The sequence below is a fragment of the Oryctolagus cuniculus genome, chromosome 19 (genome assembly GCF_051225735.1).
Source record: "Oryctolagus cuniculus isolate XC-2025 breed Fujian yellow rabbit chromosome 19, ASM5122573v1, whole genome shotgun sequence".
NCBI classification, from domain to species: domain Eukaryota; kingdom Metazoa; phylum Chordata; class Mammalia; order Lagomorpha; family Leporidae; genus Oryctolagus; species Oryctolagus cuniculus.
The window spans coordinates 33,686,986-33,707,949 of NC_142885.1; the positions used below are offsets into that span (position 1 = coordinate 33,686,986).

The following is a 20,964-nucleotide window of genomic DNA, read 5'->3' on the forward strand; positions in this document are numbered from 1 at the left end:
GATTGCTAAGCATTCACCACCACCAACAGCTAGTGGAGCTGTGTGATGTGGGAAGCTTGCAGCCTTGCAAAATAAAAGTCATCACCCCCACTTTACAGAGAGGAAAAAAGACAGTCTGACACTTGCCATAGGTGAAATTGGTATAGAGAAGGCCCTACATCCAAGTTTAGCCTGATAGGGCTGCCAGATTTAGCCAAGAAAAAAACAGCAGTACCTGAAACAATAATAGCAAATGCCCAGTTCCATTTGTGTGCTACATAAACATTGAAAGACCCCTTAGTGTAATCATATCCCAAATGTTCCATGGAATGCAATATATTTGTTATGTTTTTTTTCCATTCATCTGACATGTGAATTGATCTGGGTTGATCAGAAATGCAAATGCATCTAAATATTGCATAGAATATTGAATAAACTCATGAATTATGCATTGGTCAACTGTTGAGAAAATTCATCTTGGAGTCCTGTATTTTTACTTTAAAAGATATTTTAAAGATCCTTATATTTATTTGAAAAGCAGAGTGACAGCACAGGAGGGAGAGACAGAGATATGTTCCATCCACGGATAGACTCCTGAAATCCTTGCAACAGATGGGGCAGGGCCAGGCTAGAGCAGTGAGCCAGGGCCTCATTCCAGGCCTCCCATGTAGGGGGCAGGAACCCAATTACTTGAGCCCTTGGTGTTGCCTCCCAGGGTCTGCAGTAGCAGGAAGCTGGAGTCAGGAGCAGAGCCGGGCATCAAACACAGGCACTCTGATGTGTAACAGAGGCAGGGGAACTCCACTTTTTGAATAAGTTATCCTTTCTTTTTTGAATTCCCTGTGGTACTGAGTAAAAAAATTCAATTGAGTATATTTGTGTGGTCTATTTGGGTTCTCTGTTCTGTTGTCTATGTCTGTCCTTTTCCCAGTGTCACAAATTCTTGATTACTGCATCTACAGAGTGAGACTTGACATTGACTGCAGTGAATCTTCCCACTTTGTTCTTCCCACTCTCCCAAGACTGTCTTAACTCTCTGTATGAATTTTAGAATAAGTTCACCTAGACCTACAAAATCTTGCTGGGATAATGATGGAATTGTATTAGAGTTATTTACTAATTTGGGGAAACCAGCACCTTTATTACATTTATCCTGTAATCCACGGGCACAGTACAGTTTCCAGTTCTTTAGATGTACTTCACCTTTTTTAAAATCAGTATTTTGTTATTTGGAGTGTACAATATTACACATATTTTGTTAATGCTATACATAAGCATTTCATTTTCTCAGATTAGTTGAAAGTGGCATAGTTAATTTCAGGTTCTACATCTCCATTGTGAGTATTCAGAGAGAGAATCAAATTTTTCATGTTTTTAAGCTGGAAAACATGCTAGAGAGAGAGAGAGAGAGAGAGAGAGAGAGACACTCAGGCAGCATGGCCCTTTGCAGTAGCCAGGAGAGGCCAGGCCCACACAGCTGGGACAACCTGTCCCCAAATCATCATGACCTGAAGAGAGCAAGTCCCACTCACCTGGACCTGAATCCTTCCCCGTGTCCTGAACTTGCTTGCTGCCTAGAAAACAAACTCCAGCTCAGCCGGTCACTTGACACAGGAGTGGCCTCTAACTGCTGTAGAATATGGAAGGAGCAGTGCTTGGCAATGATGACATCATGGAGTGCAGTCACAATGGCACCCTCCTAGATCAGCAAGTCTTGGGGTCAGGGTTCCCAACCCCCTGAGGAATCAGAATCCCCTAGTAGTGGGGCCTGTGGTCTCTCCTGGGATCAAGAGAAAAGGGCAGATGTGCAGGAGATACGACATGGGCTCAGATGTCCCGGTTCCCTCTGTCACTCTCTGGACAATGTCCCAGGTCACTGCCACCCTCCATCCTCCATCCTCCTTTTCCTCCTCTACAATTATATTTTGTATTGACTTTTGAGCATTTGCATTTTGGATTAATATGAGTGCAATGGGTGCCCTCACAATTGACATACAACTACCTGAGGTCCCCGTACTTTGCCTACCCTTGCAATGACCAGAACTGGGGAATCCATGTGGCACAACCTCCTGCCACATGACAGGCTTACCCTAGCACTGCTGATCCAGGCTGTACCTCTTGCCTGCCTCCTGGCTTCTCCTTGCTGCTGCTGTTGCTGTTGGGTATCAGAATCCAGAGACTAGGGGGAGGGGTGAGGCAGGCTGCCTGCCACCTGCCTGGGACCTTGAGCCAGCAGGGACCAGACTATCTACAGGAGGAACAGGGACTCTGTCCTGGACACAGGCAAGAGGTGAAATATTGAGTCACTGTGACTTCACCACCAGCCCCTGACACTGGTGCTGACCACACAGACACTGATGTTGACAATAAGCATATGGGGTCAGGAGCACCCACAATCCCTAGGGCTCCCAGATAAGGGACATCCACATCTGGGGGACACCTTCACTGTCAGCACCATTAGGCCCCTTCCAGCTCCTCGGCCGGGCATGGTTGCCTCTGGCTCCTGCAGGGACAGTGAATGCCTTGCAGGATTTGTTGAGGCTCCAGGGTCCTGCTGTGGCCAAGCTCCTCACCACTCTCCCTGTCCTGGGGGGCCTGAGCTGTAATCCCACTGGGTACAAGTGTGAGCCTGTGTGTGTGTGTCTCTGTGTGTTTGTGTGCACAAGCCCATGTGTGTTCCTAGCTATGCAGGTTCCATTGCTGCTGTTGTATTCACCTGTCTCCTCACCACCCTTGTCTGGTCTCCCCTGGAGGTGAGGATGGAGGGAGGCCAAGGGCAGGGTCCTGTGAGGAAGCTGGGCCCTGGCTGGTGGAGGTGACTGTGGTGTGGTGCTGGGTGTGCTCTGCAGAGCAGGGATCCACACACTGCCCCAGACATCACCACATTCAGGGGCTCCAAGGATGAACCACTTCCCAAGGTCTCAGGCAGCTGGGTTACCAGGTGCTGCTGACCAGGCCATGGGTTGAGTAATACAAGAAGAAAGATGGGAGAACTCACTTCAGGGACATTGCTTCTGTCACTCAGGGGGTCATAGGGTGTCACCTGCCATCTGTCATCCTCCCTCTGCCAGCCGCCCTCATCATTGGAGACTAAACAGGATGAAGTCATGGCAAACATGTCCCTGCAGCCTGTCCTACCCCTCCTGAGGCCCCGCAGGGTCCCACTCCCTGTTCCTTAACCCTGACTCATGCTGTGATAACCCCACACCATTGCTGGCCTGGCCAGAGCATGTGACCATCAGGGTTAAGGAAATGACAGAACTCCTCCCACACAGAGGAGCCTGAAGCCTCCCAGCCCTGCTCCTGCCAGGACAGTCATTCAGGCCTCACCTAACCTGTGCTTAGTCTTGGATCCCACCCTCTCTTAGGCTGCTACACTCCTGACAATTCTCCATCATTCCCTCATGGTCCTGCTTGTGAGCTCACAGCTTTCCCAGGTACTGAGCTCACAGTGTCCAGTGTCTCCAAGGACTGCACTTCCACAGTGTCTGCTCAGGACAGGCCACCAGCGTCCTTGTCCCAAGGAGACTCTTCATGTCCATGAACTCACCAGTTGTCTCCATCACCCACTGGTCTACTTCTTCAGTTGTTAAATTATAGTATATATAGAGTAGTTATTCTTAGTCAATTTGTTTCTCTGCTCTAGGTTGAATCCAAAGATTTTTGTTCAAATAATTTAAAGAAGAAACAGTTATAGAAGATAATTCACATTTTCCGTTTCTAATGTTTAGGTGCCTATCAACAAACACTGTGTATTTTCTGTGAATCCAGAGTCTTGTGGTTTCTGGTCCATAACATGAAGCATTTATTGAATTAATGATTTATTTTGAAACTACCAAGTGTCTGCTGCATGATAAAATAATGTAAAGAAGCTCCAATACAAAAATATTTTAATAGTTTGTGAAATATACAGTTATAGAATTCTCTGAATATTACCGATAAAATTAGCTTCTCATTTGAAAATATTAAATTAAAACACAAATAACACATTGACAATAACCCTTGTGGTCCAAGAATATCTCCCATCAATACTATAAATCCCAAACACATAAAAATCCTGCAGATATTATTTAGATATTTAAAGCAAACTATGATTATAGTAAACACATTCATCGATCAAGTACAATACATCAGAATTGTGGCTTAGAGACACTACGAATGCAATTATAGGTGCAGTTTTATCAATTTTCATAAATCTACCATAGCCACCCTAGCACTGTCTTTGTGCACCCATTCCATATATATGGTAGTGCAGCACACATCATACTGAAGACTACTTCCCTTCATTACTGAGCTGTTTATACATGTTACTGGGAAATAGGCCAAATTTTTTTAATTGCTTTATTTTTTAAGCTTTATTTTTATCACTCTTATCAAACACATCAGAAAGCATATCAACAGTGCATCTTAAGATAAGTCAGTTTACAACAAAACTGAACAAGGCAATTGTGTTTGCAGAAAAGGTTTTCAGCAAAAAAGTATGCAATACAATCAATTGAAATGCAGTGTTCATACTTTGTAGGTATATTGGAAAAGTGGAAAATAAAAGTCCTTTGCTACTCAGCAAGAAAAAAATTAGAGTAAAAGACTTGAATGGAAACCAGAAATTGGGGATTTGAGAAAAGTACTCAGTACTGACACATATATACATTTATAGTCCCACTTAGTTATTAAAAATAAAACAAAAAAACCCTCACAAATAATAAGACACCACAGAGAACCATAGTGCCAAGAAATGCCAAGACCAATATGCAATTGAAATGGGTAGAAATGTTATAAACAATTATTCACTATGCGTTGTAATATTCTTGTAATTCTGAGGTGAAGGTAAACCAACAAGAGAGAATACTCCTTTAAACTGGCTTTGGTTTAAGTGATCTTTCACATTTGTTTCTAGTCACACCTTCTTAGCAAAAACATAGCAATTACATGCTACAGAGGGAAAATAGTAATCAATTTAATATTCACAGCCAATCACTGCAGTGCTGACATAGGAGGCCATAAACTGTTAAAGTTTATTGATTCTAACTGGATCCCTAAGCATGATTAAAAGATAGCAATGATGAAGCCCTTTTTGGAAAAAAAATCCCTTCTACTCCAAATTCAAAACTATTAAAAAGGATATAAAGGAATGTTACACTATTTAAGATTTTTCAAAAACAATTATGAATGAAAGAGTAAATCCTGTTGGAAGATATGATAGCTTTACACTCTGCAAAGTCAATTATCTACAGAAGTGCAGCTTAACTTTTCTATTATAATAAATAAACACTACTTAGTTCCATAAGGTGCTGTAAATTTGCAGCTAGTGCACGCTAATGCCACTCACTGTACCCAAAGTGCAAAGGGAAATACAGAGATGTTTCATCTCCACTTCCTTTCTGATCCTTGATTTCATGAACAGTGATGAACACCAAATACACAAAAGCTGAAAATTCAAATTTTTATTTGAAAAAATAAGGCTGAAGTGAACATGGATATTTAATCTGGTTTCATAAACTCTTAATAATTATTTTCTGGGGAACCAATAGTGAGGAATGTACAGAAAATCAATATTTCTATGTTACCAGTACCAATCCTGGATTTTAAGAAGTAAATATACTTTTTAGACCATTAACTATATGGAAGATTACTAATATCAGTAAGAGAGTGGTTTCCTTCCGCTCATCTCTAATTTTTATATCACTTATCTTTCTCCTCCTTACTAAGACCTGGCAGTCTTCTGACGATCCACGCTAACAATTCAGCCATAGCTAATTCATTAACTACAGAGATTCTGTGTCCATGCTGCAGGATTTCAGAATACCTCACCACATTTGATGTTACACACTACACATTCACTGTCCTGATATCATGATTATCATGAAGGGGAGGCAATCTAGAAGAGGAGGGCAATTCCAATGTGGGATAAAAAAAGGACTACAAATAATCCTCGTGGACAATCAAGAGCACAAGGTAGTGAGTAGCTCTGATTTCTACATAGGAGTTTCTCAAGAAGAAACAAAAAAGAAAAAGAAAAATTCCAGGTTCCCCCCCCCAGAATGTGACTTATTTTAATTATACAAAGTAGTATAATAAAATAAGCTCCACTCTGCGCAACAAGGATTTACGGTCCATAAGGCAAGTTAAGATAGAATGTTTTTCTGTGCCCTTAAAGCAATACACTATGACCAGATGTCATGGAATCTACATGGCCTTCAAAAAAGCCATCCATTTTCTCTGGCTATTGTGGCACCATCCCGATTTGAAGAGAAATAATACTTAGGCAATCACTCATTAAGTTTCCCATGAATTTTGGCATTTATGGTGCCACAAACACTGTCATGAGTATGACAACTCTGAAAAGCACAAATAAAGCAAACTGAAAACAAGTCTGCAGAAGCAGTACAAGGAACAATGAAAGTGCTGACCTACAGGAAAATGAATAAAAACTTTGTATGAGGAGAACAAAGGTTGTGTAAACTATATACCTTATATCTTGAATTAAGGACATATTAATGACCCTCTATAAAATATAGTTTCCTAAATGCTCTCTGTGGTTTAGAGATTTCTTTTACAGCCCATTTCTCCTATAAAATTATAGCAAAAAATAGTTAAAATTATTTACCATCATCTTAAATATCCATAGTACTTGTCAATTGCATGCCATTGGATGAATCTACTGGTCATTATACAATTTAAAAAAGGAAAAACATCTGGGGGAGGTGGTTAGGATATCTAACATGTTATATTTTATGGCATCAGGAAGAGAAGAAGCTAACCTAAAACAAAGAAAAACCTTTTAAAATTTGGAGTATTCCAAACACTAAAATGTCCATGTTCTCTAAGACTAAGAATGTAATTTATTGAAATATACCACAAGAGGTTCAGATGAGTGCCCCATGATGGGAACTCAGTATTTCATCATCACTGAGAAGGGTTGTGAGTAACAGTAACTTGAAAGACTACCATCTCAAAATAAAGGTGATTTGTTGAGCACCTTAAGAAATGAGAATTCTTTTGACCTTTTGTGACCAGGGACTTGGTAGGAATGTTTTATTCTAGAGAGCTACAGCTAGAATAATCAGATTTGAAAAAGGAACCCAACATTAAAAATGGAACTAGATCCAAGGAAGAATTAAATTCTGCCAGGTAATTCTGGCTTCTCCATCATATATAATGTGGGAACAAAATCAAATTTGAAGTTTCATGTGAACAAAAATGGCAAATCAAGGACATTTGGGACTTTACTGTATGACTCCAAATTATCCCAAGAAAAAGGTAGAGGGTGTAATTAATTATCACCATCTGAGAATCTTTCATCCAAATGAGTTTCAATAGTTTCCAGGAAACACAAGGCACTTGCTTAAATCTCTAACTACCTCCATATCCACTTTAATCCAGACCAAAAGTCAAGATGTGATTCCATCTGTATCATAATCTGAATGAAGCCATCTAGCATGTATCCTTGCATAAGAGTCCAGGTAAAACATGTGGTTACTGGGTGTCTCTCTCACTTCCTCACCCATTAACTATTCTATTCACTATCAGTTTCTACGGTGCTGATTTTCACTAAATTATAAAAAATAAAATGCCATACTGCCAAGTATAACTGATAGAAATTATGCAAGATAGGCCTAATTTAATAAAGTTGAAAAATAAAACCTAAGAAAGTGATGACAGGCCAAAATTTAATGCCAGTGAAGACAAAAATGTAAAATTAAAATCTTGAAAATACATTCTAATTTTTTTAATTCCATGAGTACTATTTTCATCTTAGGTAGCATCAAAATAAGCAATAAGAAATTAAATAACACAAAAGATGATCAACTGTTCCTAAAATATTCATAAATATTTTCAATAAAAATAAAAGCACTTTGTCAGAAAAGAAATAATGTCATATCTATTGCCAATTTTAGGTTGTCAGAGATTGGAAAGATAAGTGTGCAGCATAAAATATTTGTACCATATTATAAAATGTGGTGTAAAAATTGTAAACAATATTTTAAAGGGATCATCCAGGTAAACGTAGTATAAACAGCAATATACTTGCATGACTAAGGTGTGTTCACGCTGTATAAGCTACAGCCTGTACTCACATGGTTTACCTGGCACTGCTGCTCTTCATCATGATCGGTCCCTCCATTAGAGAGACTGCAGCACAGGATTCAATCGTCTAAAACACTGTGAAGCATGCTAGTGAGATCCTTTAATCCATAAGCAGTGCCCTCAGCTACTTCTTTGCTAGGAAACACATGAGCAAAACCTGTGATTCCCTTGCAGACTTGTGCAATGGCAACCAGAAGGAAGACAGCAGAAAATCTTCCAGCAGGGAAAGTAAGATTCTGTGCTAGTCTTCCTGTGACATGCTTGCACATTATGTGACCTAAACTATGACAGCTGTATTTTAAGGACATATTTTCTTTCTAGAGGAATGTTTAAAAGTGGAGTCTAAAATTAAAAATTGTCATCCTATAATTCAGTAGTCTACCATCTGGGTTAAGTTTTCACACATGAGAACGTGCATTCCACAGGCAGAGCAAAAGTTAAACAGTTTCAATCAAACTCCCTAACTGGCTTCTCTCTTCCTGTTGATTTCTACTTCACTAGGCTGGAGGGGAAAGAGAGGGGCGCTCCTCCAATCCACCCCCACCAGCTCCCACCAGGAGCAAGGGCTTTGTAAAGAGAAAGCTACACTCCACCCTGCAAACATGAATGTGCAGCAAGAATGAATCCTTTCTCTAAGGGAAGCCAGGCTGGGGACATCCGCAGGGAGGGAACCAGATGCAAATGCACAGCCCTGCTCCTCCTGGGTGGGGGGCTCCCGGTTGGGGTTGCTCAGTGCTCCTGAGATTACAGTGTCAGGCGCAAGCAAGTCAAAGCAGCTTCCACAACAGGCATCTTCTATCAGACCAGTGCTGGGGAGAAAGGCGTTTCAAAGGGTGCTTTTGTGAAAAGTCCAAGTGGTTGCCAAAATCATACTCCAGGGGGCATGGGTGCAGCAAGGGGAGGCACGGGACAAGGTCAGGGGCGCGGGGACAAAGCTACACATCCGGGTCAGCAGGAGGGTCCAGTGGAAAATGGGGGGCGAGGGCGGCCCTGGACTGTGGAATGAAGATGTGCCCTGAAGCGGGCTGTGAAGCACAGGGAGTGGAGAGGAAGGAAGGGGCTCGGGGCTGCTGCGCCCTTCATGGTCACAAACGGAGCACTGCATGGCCGTTGTCTGGCTGGGCGGCCCCTGTCTGAGCCCCTGGACCCAGTGCCCAGGCCTCACCAGAAGGGTCTGCGGCCCTCGCAGCCCAAAGGCCTGCCAGACCAGTCAGGATCCAGGCTCCTCATTGAGCCTCTGAGGTCAAACCCGCCCCCTACAGATCTGAAAGCAAGGGATGCATCCCCAGAAGGGGGCACCATGGAGCCCACTGCCCAGGAGTTGTCCCACCTCCTCCCCTCCCCTGGTGAAGTGGAACTGAAGCCACCAGCTGTCACCCAAAGACACCCCTCAGGCGGCTTAACCACCCTAGCATCCCCCAAACAGGCCCAGGTGAACTCTGCGGTGTGCAGCACTTCCTGGTGTTGCATGCTTGCTGAATTCCAAGCCATCTCAGTGACTATCAGGGAGGAAGCACCATCTTAACAAGGTGAGTAGAGGCTTCTGTGGCTCATACCTGTGTGCAACCACATTACTATGTGAGAGGAATAAATCTGTGGTCCCCACTGAATCTGAGCTGGCCTGGCCTGGGCAGTGCTCCCCCCCTCACTGTATCACAGGTGCCAGGAATCAGACTGCCAGGGTGGGATACCGACAGGCAGCTGGCTCTGGGAACACCTTGTCTCTTTCTGTGCAGGGGGCAAGTTCGTGGGCTGAGAGGGGACCCCCTGCCCCTTGTGAGTTTGGGAGCCATGTACACCATGAGTGTGGGAATTCTGTGACAGAGATGTGGAAATATGTAGAAAACTGCCAGTGTCATTATTCACTTAGAAAGAAAAATATTTGTATGGTGCCACAAAGGACCTCAGCCAAAACAGACATAAGCAAGAATAATTTTTCCATGGATTCAAAATATAAAGATATTTTCAATACATTCAGGAAGGTGTGCGAGCACACTCAAGAACTGTACCAACAAGGTTTGAGTCCACCACTTAATGTGAACTGGAGGCATGGGGTGGTGTCTGGGGCAGAACTTAATTAAATATTCAAAGGGGGCAGGGTTGGGGGAGGGACCTGAGTACCACTCATTTCCTTGACCTTTTTGGGAAATCTCAGAAGTGTCATGGCTTCAGGTGCATGATGAGAGTAGGGTGCCAACCATGGTGAGTTTATTACAATGACTTTATAATGAGCTAAAGGCCATCATGGAGACACAGTTGGCAGCCCTGTTGGTTATTTCCAGCTGGCACCTGTTGTAAGTGCCTAAACTGCAGGAGCTTCCATTTTCCACTGCATGGAATCTGGCATGTTTGGTGCTGCAGCAGTCAATCTTCCTGCTAGCTATCCCCCACCCCAATACATCAGTGGTACCCCACACATAGGTACAATTTTACGTGCCTTTTAAAATTTGTTTTAATTATTTTCATATATCACTTCTCAGCCTTTAGGCTAAGATCAAGTGTAAAAACTTATTTTTGTAAAGAAAATTAATTTTTCCCTATGGAGTCCAGAAAGAACACAGCCCAGCTGACACCTTGATTTTGACCCAATGAGACCTTTGTTGGTCCTCTGACTTCCCAAACGCTAAGATCAGACAATTTTACTGTTTTAAGCACTAAGTTCCTGGTAATGTTTTAAAGCAGCAATAAAAAATTAATACTATCACTTAAAAAATACTGTCAGATAATGACATAGACACAGATGTATAAACTAACAGAACAGAAAAAAAAAAAAACAGCTTTGGGGCAAAGGGCCCAAATACATACAGTGGGAAAAATACAATCTTTTCAGCAAATGGTCTGGGGGAAAGTTGTATCCACATTCAGAAGAATTAAATTAGATCCTTATTTCATACCATAGACACACATAAACCCAAAATACATTAAAATCTTAAATATAAGACCTGAAGGTGTAAAACTACCAGATAAAAGCATAAGAGAAAAGCTCTACAACATAGGCATGGGTGATAATGTTTTTGATAGCAACCTGAAAGCAACAAAACAAAACAGACAAATGTGACTACACAAAATGAAAGTTTTTGCACAACAAAGGAAACAACAAGGTAGAGACAAGACAGACAAAGGACCTCAACATACATATCTGAAATGAAAACATGCACGTGAACATCATGCACATGGGAAATGGCTGGACACCACCAAAAATCAGGGAAATGGAAATTTACACCACAGTGAGCTGCCAGCATCACATCCGTTAGAATGGCTTTTTTTTTCACAGATGAAAGATAACATGTTTTTGTGGATACAGTCTAAAGAGAACTTGCGTATCACTGCTGGAAGTGTAATTGTACAGACAGTGTGAGAAACACCGTGGCCATCCCTCAACAAACTAAAACAGAATTACCACGACCAGGTGCATGCACAGAAGAAATGAAGTAAAGTGTGTTGAAGAAATACTTGCTCCCATGTTCACTGCAGCAGTTTTCACAAGAGCCAAACTATGAAATCAACCTACATTTCCATTTAGGATAAAGAAATAAAATGTAGTCAGTGGGATACCATTCAGCTGTTAGAAAGATAAGGCTGATACTTTGGACAACATGGATGAACCTGGAGGATATCACGCTGAGTTAATTGACTCAGAGAAAGACAAATACCACTCAGTCTCAGAACCCACATGGAATGTTTACAAACTTAACTCAGAGAGGAGAATGATGGTCTACAAAGGCTGGCATGGAGGAAAGGAAGGAATAGCAAGTTGTTACTCAACGCATACACAGTTTCAGATATGCTGGAGCAATAAGTTTGAAATCTTTACACCTTGCAGTGATTACAGTCAACAACATATCACCTATTTTGAAATTGCTAAGTGTTCATTTCAAATGTCTTATCCCAAAAAACAAATAAGTTGACAAGGTGATGGACATATTAATTCACTCAGTTTAATCATTCCACATTGTTTAAAGATACAAAAGCATCAATTGTACCTCATAATTGTATGCAATACAATTTGTTAGTCAAAGATTCTATTAATATTGAAAGACATGTATTAAATTATTAATAGTGGAAATAATAAAGCAATTGAGAGCAGTACTATTTGGATGGATGGGCTGGTTCACAATAGTGTAATATATGTTTAAAAGTGTTTAAATACACATACATCGTACACATTTGTAAGATTTCACTGGGTTGAGCAGTGCCATTTCAGTGACAGATGTGTGTTCATCACACAAAATTCCATAAACATAATTTAAAGACATATATACTAAAGACATTACTGATAGGGCTACTTACAAGTTACTAATGGCACTATTTCTCTGGATTGTTATTTTCAAAAGTCAATCATGCCTGCATGGAAAATAATGTGTAAAGACATGAGAGGGTACTTTAAAAAGTTCATAGAAAATGGAATTAAAAGATAATTATGGTGCAAAAAATGAAATTAATTGATAAATTTTCAGAATACATATTTGCATAAACTTTGAAGGCCCTTCATATTTCTTTAATCTTTTTCATTTTGAAAAATATTCACTAAGTACCGCATTTGTGGCTAGTCTATGTCCTAAGTGATAGTAATAAGGCATCTAACAAGACTGACAAAGTGTCTGCTCACAAGGAGTTCACATTTATTTAGAGAAAACATACAAAATCCAAAAAATGTTAATATTAGAACTGTAATCAGAGTTAAATGTTATGAATACAATCTCCTAAGTAAGTGGAATAGAGAATGGTGGAACTCTCCAACATATAGATGGTAAGAAAAGACTATTTTAAATTTGTATTCATGTATTTATTTAAAAGCCAGAGAGAGACAGGTGCAGAGACAGGAAGAGAGAGATTTTCCATCTGCTCATTCACTCCTCAACTGCCTACAACCACTGGTGTTGGGCCAGGCCAAAGCCTGGAACTCCAGCCAGGTTCTCTGACATGGGTTGACAGGGACCCAAGTACTGTAGCCATCGCCCAGTACCTCCCAGGGTACCCATTACCAGGATGTGGGAATGAAAACGGAATTGCAGGGCTTGTGTTGTGGTGCAGTGAGTTAAGCCAACACTTGTGATGCCAGCATCCCATATCAAGTGATGGTTCAAGTCCCAGCTGTTCCACTTCCAACCCGGCTTCCTGTTAATGTGCCTGGGAAGACCACAATGTCCCAAGTACTTGGACCTCTGCCACCCATGTGGGACACCAGTATGAAGCTCCTGGCTCCTGGCTTCAGCCTGACCCAGTCCTGGCCTTTGCAACCATTTAAGGGGTGAACCAGCAGATGGAAGTGCGCTCTCTCTCTCTCTCTCTCTCTCTCTCTCTGCCTTTCAAATAAATAAATTAAGAAAAAAACTGATCTCAAACTCAAACCCAAGCACTCTGGTATGGAATGCGGGTTTCCTAACTGATGTCTAACCACTGTGCCAAATGCTCACCCCAGAAAAAAACTATTTCTTACGATCTTTGTCCTTTTTTACATTGGTGCACACAGGTGTCTGAAATGTGTCAGAAGTAGCCTTCATTTTATAAAGATCTACTATGTCTTCTTCCAGTTGTCTTTTCTCTTCTTCAAGCTTTATCATCTCCTCGTGTTGAATCCTCTTCAGGTTCTCGAACTTGTCCTGTAACTGGGACATCAATGTGCAGTGTGACTCAAAGCACAGTGCGGCAGAACAGCTGAAAGAATATACTTTACTTTTAGGGTTATCAAACAACTCAAACATTCACAATAAAAGAAAATACTCAGATGTGGGGTGTCCTTGATGTTAATTTTGACTATGTTCCCATGGAATCAAATGTAATAGAACCCACAGCTGTGAACAAAAAAATCTGAATTTTTCATTTTTCCTAATAACCTATATTTTCTGAGTCAACATTTTCTCCTCAAAACATGTTCTAATAAAGTTTAATAAATCCATGCTCACTAAAAATACATGCACATTAAGATACACCATGGTTTGTGAAACAGCAGCTGAGACTTGAATTGGGAAAGATGCTTTGAAAGAAAGTCTTATAATTTCCTTGTTAAGTAAAATCAGTTCATGTGGAAAACAAGAACTCACTTACGTTTTAGCTCCTCAGGAATTCTTATTCATCTATGGGGCTTAAAATCAATTCAATTAACCATACAAAAGAGGCAGAGCCACCTTTGATCTCATTAGAGGCAGGCCTGCATCTGTGATATGATTTGTCAACAGCACAAAGATTGTTATATGCATCAGAGAAGCTATTTTTAATTCAAATTACTTATTCAAATTATGTACTTACTTAAACAGAGAGACATAGAGACCACTATCCACTGGCTCATTTCTCAAATGCCCACGAGCTGGGAACTACATCCAGGTCTAGCTTATGGGTGGCCTGGATCCAACCACATGGGGCATCGCCAGCTGCCTTCCAGGGTATGCATAAGCAGGAAGCTGGGACAGGGAGTAGGGCCAGGACTTAAACCCAGGCAATCTGACACAGGATGTGAGTTTCCTCACTGCTATGCCAAATACCTGCTCTAGAGAAGGTGTGCTTTTTAAAGTTATCATTTGCATGGAATGATACGATGAAGGAGAGGTGCAATTGTGGCTTAAGTTTTAAAAAATACATATGCTGGGGACTTTTGCTACCACACTAATGGTCAGTAGGCTGAGATGACTGTCAAGAATGCAAGCAGTGTTGATTTCAGTGACTCTCAGTGCTGGGTGTTCATTAGTCATCCAGTGAGCCTGTAAGTCTCCTGATGTGTAGACTGCATACAGGTTAATTACATTAGAATACCTGGGTTGAAATCCATGGGACAGAGCCTTCAAAAGTTCCCTACATGATGTTAGAGTGGGAGAAGGACATGGAAGGTCAGACAAGGGGCACAAAAACACAGTAGCAAGGACCTAGCAGGTTCTGGTATTTGACATCCCAGTGGGGTGATCACTAGCCTTCAGGGAAATGCAAATCAAAACCACAGGGAGACTTCACCTCACCCCAGTGAGAGTGGCTCTCATACAGAAATCAATAAACAAATGCTGGCAAGGATGTGGGGAAAAAGATACCCTAATCACTGGTGGTGGGAAGGTAAACTGGTAAAGGCACATTGGAAGTCAATATGGAGGTACCTCAGAAATCTGAATACTGATCTGCTGTATGACCCAGCCATCCTACTCCTGGGAATTTACCCAAACAAAAAGAAACCAGCATATTAAAGAGTTATCTGTACTCCATGTTCATTGCAGCTCAATTCACAACAGCTAAGATATGGAATCAACCCAGATGTCCATCAGCTGAAGACTAGATAAAGAAATTATGGTATATATACACCATGGAATACTACACAGCAGTAAAAAATGAAATCTTGTCATTCGCAACAAAATGGATGCAACTGGAAACCATTACACTTAGTAAAATAAGCCAGTCCCAAAAAGACAAATACTATATGTTCTCCCTTATCTGTGGTAAATAATAGAGTACCTAAAAGGTAATCTATAGAAGTGAAATTGACACTTTGAGATGCAATGATTTTGAATAGCCTTTGTCTCAACTGTTGGGAAGATTTTTTTTTCTTCATACTATTTGTTGAATTCTTTATTTAGTGTATAGTAAATATTACAAGTATAAAATTAACTGAAAATAAGTCTTTGTAAAAAATAAGAATGGGAATAGGAGAGGGAAGAGGAAGAAGGGTGGGAGTGTGGGCAGGAGGGAGGGTAGGGTAGAAAGTATCACTATGTCCCTGAATCTGTATATAGGAAATACATGAAATTTGTATGCCTTAAATAAAGTTTTTTTTTTAAAGAAACAAATCTGGGTAAGACTTGAATTCCACAGCCACTGACCCCATGAATTCCTGTGAGTGCATGTCAGGCCCACTCTAGGCCCGTGGTGACACACTGAAAGGAGTATAACCTAACACAGCACAGGCCTCTGCACAAGGCCAAGAACTTCAGAGGCTGCATCCATGAGCACCCTCTGGGGTGGGGTACAGGTCTTTGGGCTTTAACAGGTGCTGGGTCTCGCAGCAGCTGCTGGATGGGCTCAGAGCTCCAAAGCAAGGTCCTGAACTCCCTCTCCTGCCCTACTCTATAGCAGCTGTGGTCTTGTTCCAGTTTCTGCCCAGGTTTGTGGGAGGAGTGACAGAGGTTGTCTGGCTATAGAAAGCCCAATACTCAGTCTGCAGGCACAAGCCTTGGAGCAGGAGCCACAGGGTTCTGTGTGAGTCTGAATTTTATTGCAGTGGGCCTTGCACTGGAATTCAGCTCCCTCTGCCTCTCACAAGCAGCAAGTATCTCTCTCCAGACTGTGCTGCTTAGAGTAGGGGAGGGATGACACAGGCATCTCTTTCCTTTCTGATTTCTTCATTGCAATGCTTCTTCTTATTCTCCTAAAGGCACTATGGTCTCCCGCCTGGCATCTGTGGCTCTTGTGATGGTGACTTGATGTGTTGATAATTGTGAAACTTTCTGCCTCCATGGGAAGGTGGTCCCCAGATCATCTTACTCAGCCACCATCCTGCTTCCTACCACCATAAATGCCTTTTGAACTGAGTAATGGGCACAGGCTGGAAGAATTATAGGATTAAGCCAGAAAGAAAAAAAAAAAAAAAAAACAAAAAACTTGGATCCCCATAATTTCAGCATAAAGGGAAATACTGCTGAGGAATAAGAAGACAAGAGCTGCAGGGAAAATCTAAATCTTCTCAGGCATTAGTTAGGACCAAGTCAGAATACTGATAGAAATACAGACAGTAAGGCCTTCTTGATGGAGTTGCAGATAGAAACAAGGTATTAGAAACTTCAGTAAAGACCATCCTCAGTGTACAGTTGCAAAGAACATGGTTGAATTGTTCCTGTGTCTAAGGCATTATTCAGGACACAGTTTAAGAGCCACGAGCCAGGGTATCTGGCAGAAGGGAAATCTAAGGAGCAAAGCAGTCAAGGGTCTACACAACTTTTAACTACCTCCAGTAAAAAGAGGAGAGAAATTATTTAAAGATGGAATGTATAATTGGAAGGAGGAAGTAAAATTTTGAAAACCCTAAAGCTGGCCCTGTGAATAATAATTTTCATGTTCAGGAGAGAATATTAAAGATGTACCCAAGTGGCCATTTGCCAGGGATTAATGTGGCTGTCAGTTACCCAGGTTCTAGTCATGAAGACAAGGCTTTTCAGAGGGATCTGTGAGGCAAATCAGGGCCTTCACTGCAAGATTCCTGGAGAGGCCCCTTGGGGATCTCAGCATTCATCTCTCTGCTCCACCTCAAGACTCTGCTCCCCAGATTCTGGTACAGCATCCTGGGCCACCACAGTCATCACCAAGTGAGCTCAGGTGTGGCCCGTCCCACTGTTACGTGAGGTACAAGCCAACATCCACATCTAGCAGCATCCACACACTACTAATTCTGTGGCCACACAGACTGCAAGAGCTGTGGAAACACAGATGTCTCTATCTAGACAAAGGATAGCATGTGGACAATCTGGGGCCCAGGTGAAGACTTGACACAGGGCACAGCCACTGCATAGAATTCCCACCATGGCAATGCCTCGTGGGATTCATACTTTTTGAAGTCAAGCAGCCTCAAAAACATCAACTGATCTCTCGAGTTTACCCCCTAAGTTAGGAAGACCACTAAAAGTTGATGTAAAGTATATCAAACCGGCAGCACTTGCCTCTTTCTCAGCTTCTTTAAATGTTGCTTCTTTCTCCCTCACCCGTTGCATAAACCTCTGTTTCAGCTGGTCTTCTTCTCTGTGGTATTGATTATGGAATTCTTGCCTTTTAGCTTCATAGATCTCCTGAAAGCTAAAAAGCACATTTGTATTACTCTCACATTAAAATGCCCACATAAACAAACATATAAAGATATATTTGTAGGCTAGGTTCTATAAAAGAACATTTACCAATATGACAACATACATCATGGGATATATAAACTGAGGTGTAATATTCAACCTGAGTATATGTAGAGTATAAATAAAGAGCACTAAAAAGGGTACTATAATTTTTAACTACTTATAGTAGTGATTTCTTATTTCTGCCATTTTCTGTACTTCTTATATTTTGGCAATAAAATTTGAGGAAAGTTCCAATGATTGAAACTACTTTCAAAATAGTTGAAATAGGAGCTGGTGTTGTGGTGTAGCAGGTTACGCCATCACCCGTGATGTCAGCATCCCATATGAGCACCAGTTTGTGTCCTCGCTGCTCCACTTCCAATTAGTTCCCTGCTAATGCACCTGTGAAAGCAGTGGGAGATGTACCAAGTACTTGGGCCTGTGCTCCCATGTGGGAGACCCAAATGGAGTTCCAGCTCCTGTCCTTGGCCTGGCCTAACTCCAACCCCAGCCACTGTGGCCATTTGGGAAGTGAACCAGTGGATGAAAGATATCTATCTCTGTCTTCCCAACCTGTCTTTCAAATAAATAAATCTTTTTAAAATAGCTGAAATAAAGCTAGGCATCTTTAAAAATATCATTCACTTAAGACAGTTCAATTTTGGATGTCATCAAGGAATCATAACCAATTGACTACTAAAGTACTATAAATACTGTTACAACACAAATACCATCCATCTTCCATAGCGCTAAATACATCTGCTCTAAAACTTTTTCACTTGACTTCAAGACATTGAATTAATGCTTTTCAACTCTTTCCTTCACCAAACTTTCTTAATTTCTTTTGCCAGTCTTTGTCAGTTTTGCTCATATTCACCAATCTCTTCCCTGATTCTGTTTCACATAAATACAAAAATCAAAACAAAATAATGCCTTGGATACATATTTCAATATACACAAATATTTCACTTATAAATGAACTCTTTTTATATTGCTTCTACTAGTTCCACCTAAGACTTAGGATGATTAAAAAACTTAAAATGAAGGATGGGTTGGGATGGGAGAAGTGCAATTATCTGCATGCCCAAATGACTACATTTTGTGGTTGTAAGGACTTTCTAAATTGTTCATCTAGTTGTTCCAGCCATATCTGTACTCACCTAACTGGCTGGTTGTCCGGGCCCACATCAGTGAAACCCATTGACTGCAGTTTGAAGTACCTGAAACGTTCATAGTGCTGAGTGTGTGTCTGTTCTTTCAGGTCTTCCATATTGGTAGAAAGAAGCATATCCCGGAGCTTAACAAAGTCACAGTGATTTTCATTTTCCACTGGTCAGAAAAACAATACATCCACAACATTCACTGTCAATACCTGGTACTCAGTAAGCTTTCTCGAAAGAATGCAAGAATGGAAACCACGTTTAAAGGAAAGCCAACATTATCATCTGAATAATAGCAATAATTCTTTTAACAACATAACTGTGTTCCTACTAATACATACCAACTATGCAGAGTTTACTTCTAGATTAGCAAATTTTCTTTAAATTTAATGCATAAGTAAGAAATAAGAAATAGTAAAACAATGTGTCTTAATAGCATCCACTATAGTTTTTCACGGTCAGTGCATTAATACTTTACAAACTATCCTGAAGGTATTTCAGAGGCTTCTAATGAAGTATGTATTATAACACCACTGAAGGAAATACTTTCATTAAGTAAAATTCTACTAACAAAAATATAATATGCAAAACATAGATTATGCATGTGTTAGTTATAAAATCCCACTTATATCCCATACATGTGTTTCACTAATCAATATTCAATCAATAAATCATATGATTCTTTTGAGGACACACATATACTGAAAGAGGCAAAGACTGAAGAAAAATGCAGAAGCAGCTATATTTCTAGCAGATAAAGTAGGCTTTGAGGCAAAAACTGCAAACCAAGAATTAGAAGGTCATTGTATAAAAACAGAGGAGTCATTTAATCAAAAGGATATAGCAGGACTGGCATTTAGTCCAGTAGTTAAGATGCCAATTAAGACACCTGCTTCACATATTGGAGTACCTGGATTCAGTACCAACAGTCAGCTCCTGGCTCTGGTTTCCTGCTAAGGCAGCTCTGGGAGGCAGCAGTGATGGCTTCTGAATCCACAAGGGTGGCCTGGACTGATCTTCCAGCTCCTGACTTTAGCCCCAGCCCAGTCCCAGTGACTGCAATCATCTAGCAAGTGGACTGATAGGAGGACACTCTCTGTATAACTGTCTCTCTGCCTCTCAATTCAATAAATATATTCAAAATGACATAGCACTTATAAATATATTTGCATCTAAATATATATTTTTACCTAAATATATATATACTTATATAAAATATATTTGTACCTAAATATATAAAGCAAATATTAATAAATCTTTAAGAACAATATAGACTGTAATATCATAGTAGCATACTTAGAAATCCCTTTCAGAAACTGGCTGATTGGGGCTGGCATTGTGGCACAGTGAACTAAGCTGCTGCCTGCAATGTCAATATTCCAAATGTGAGCACGAGTCCTGGTTGCTTTGCTTCCAAAATAACAATACGTCACCATCTTTTAAAAATAAATAAATAAAAAGTAAAAGAAAAAATAGTCAGGATATGAAATCAACCCAAGTGTCCACCACTCAATGAGTGGATAAATAATGTAGCAAATAAGCACAATGGAATACCATTCAGCCTTAAAATGAAGGAAATTCTGTCATTTATAACAACATGGGTGAACCGGGAGGCCCTTTAGCTACGAAATAAGCCAGGCACAAAAGGCAAATATGGCGTGCTTTCAGTTATTTAAGGAATATTAAAATGTTTAATTTACATAAATACTAAATAGTGGTTATCAGGAGCTGGATAGAGTAGTGGATAAGGGAGATTTTGGTCAAAGTATACAATATTTTGTTAGATAAAAGTAAAAGTTCAAGACATCTACTGTACATCATGGTTACTATTGTTAACATATTGCATTCTGAAAAATTTCAATATTGAGTATATATTAATATTCTCACCACAAAGCTTATGTATATGTTGATTAGCTCAATTTAGCCACTCAACAACAAACACA

The 20,964-nt window shown here is 40.6% G+C and overlaps 1 protein-coding gene across 3 annotated transcripts in view; it reads right to left on the minus strand.

Moving 5' to 3' along the window:
- Window positions 1-11,985: 11,985 nt before the first annotated feature.
- The window catches only part of SEPTIN14 (septin 14), a 59,909-nt gene continuing 50,930 nt past the window's right edge, over window positions 11,986-20,964 (minus strand). For all 3 annotated transcript variants that reach the window (XM_070064744.2, XM_089321504.1, XM_070064748.2), the window contains 3 exons: window positions 19,022-19,190; window positions 17,697-17,829; window positions 11,986-13,676 (listed from right to left, as the gene is read on the minus strand). In XM_070064744.2, the coding sequence (XP_069920845.1) occupies window positions 13,497-13,676; window positions 17,697-17,829; window positions 19,022-19,190 (482 nt within the window). In that variant the 3' untranslated portion in view covers window positions 11,986-13,496. The remainder of the gene's footprint in view (window positions 13,677-17,696; window positions 17,830-19,021; window positions 19,191-20,964) is intronic.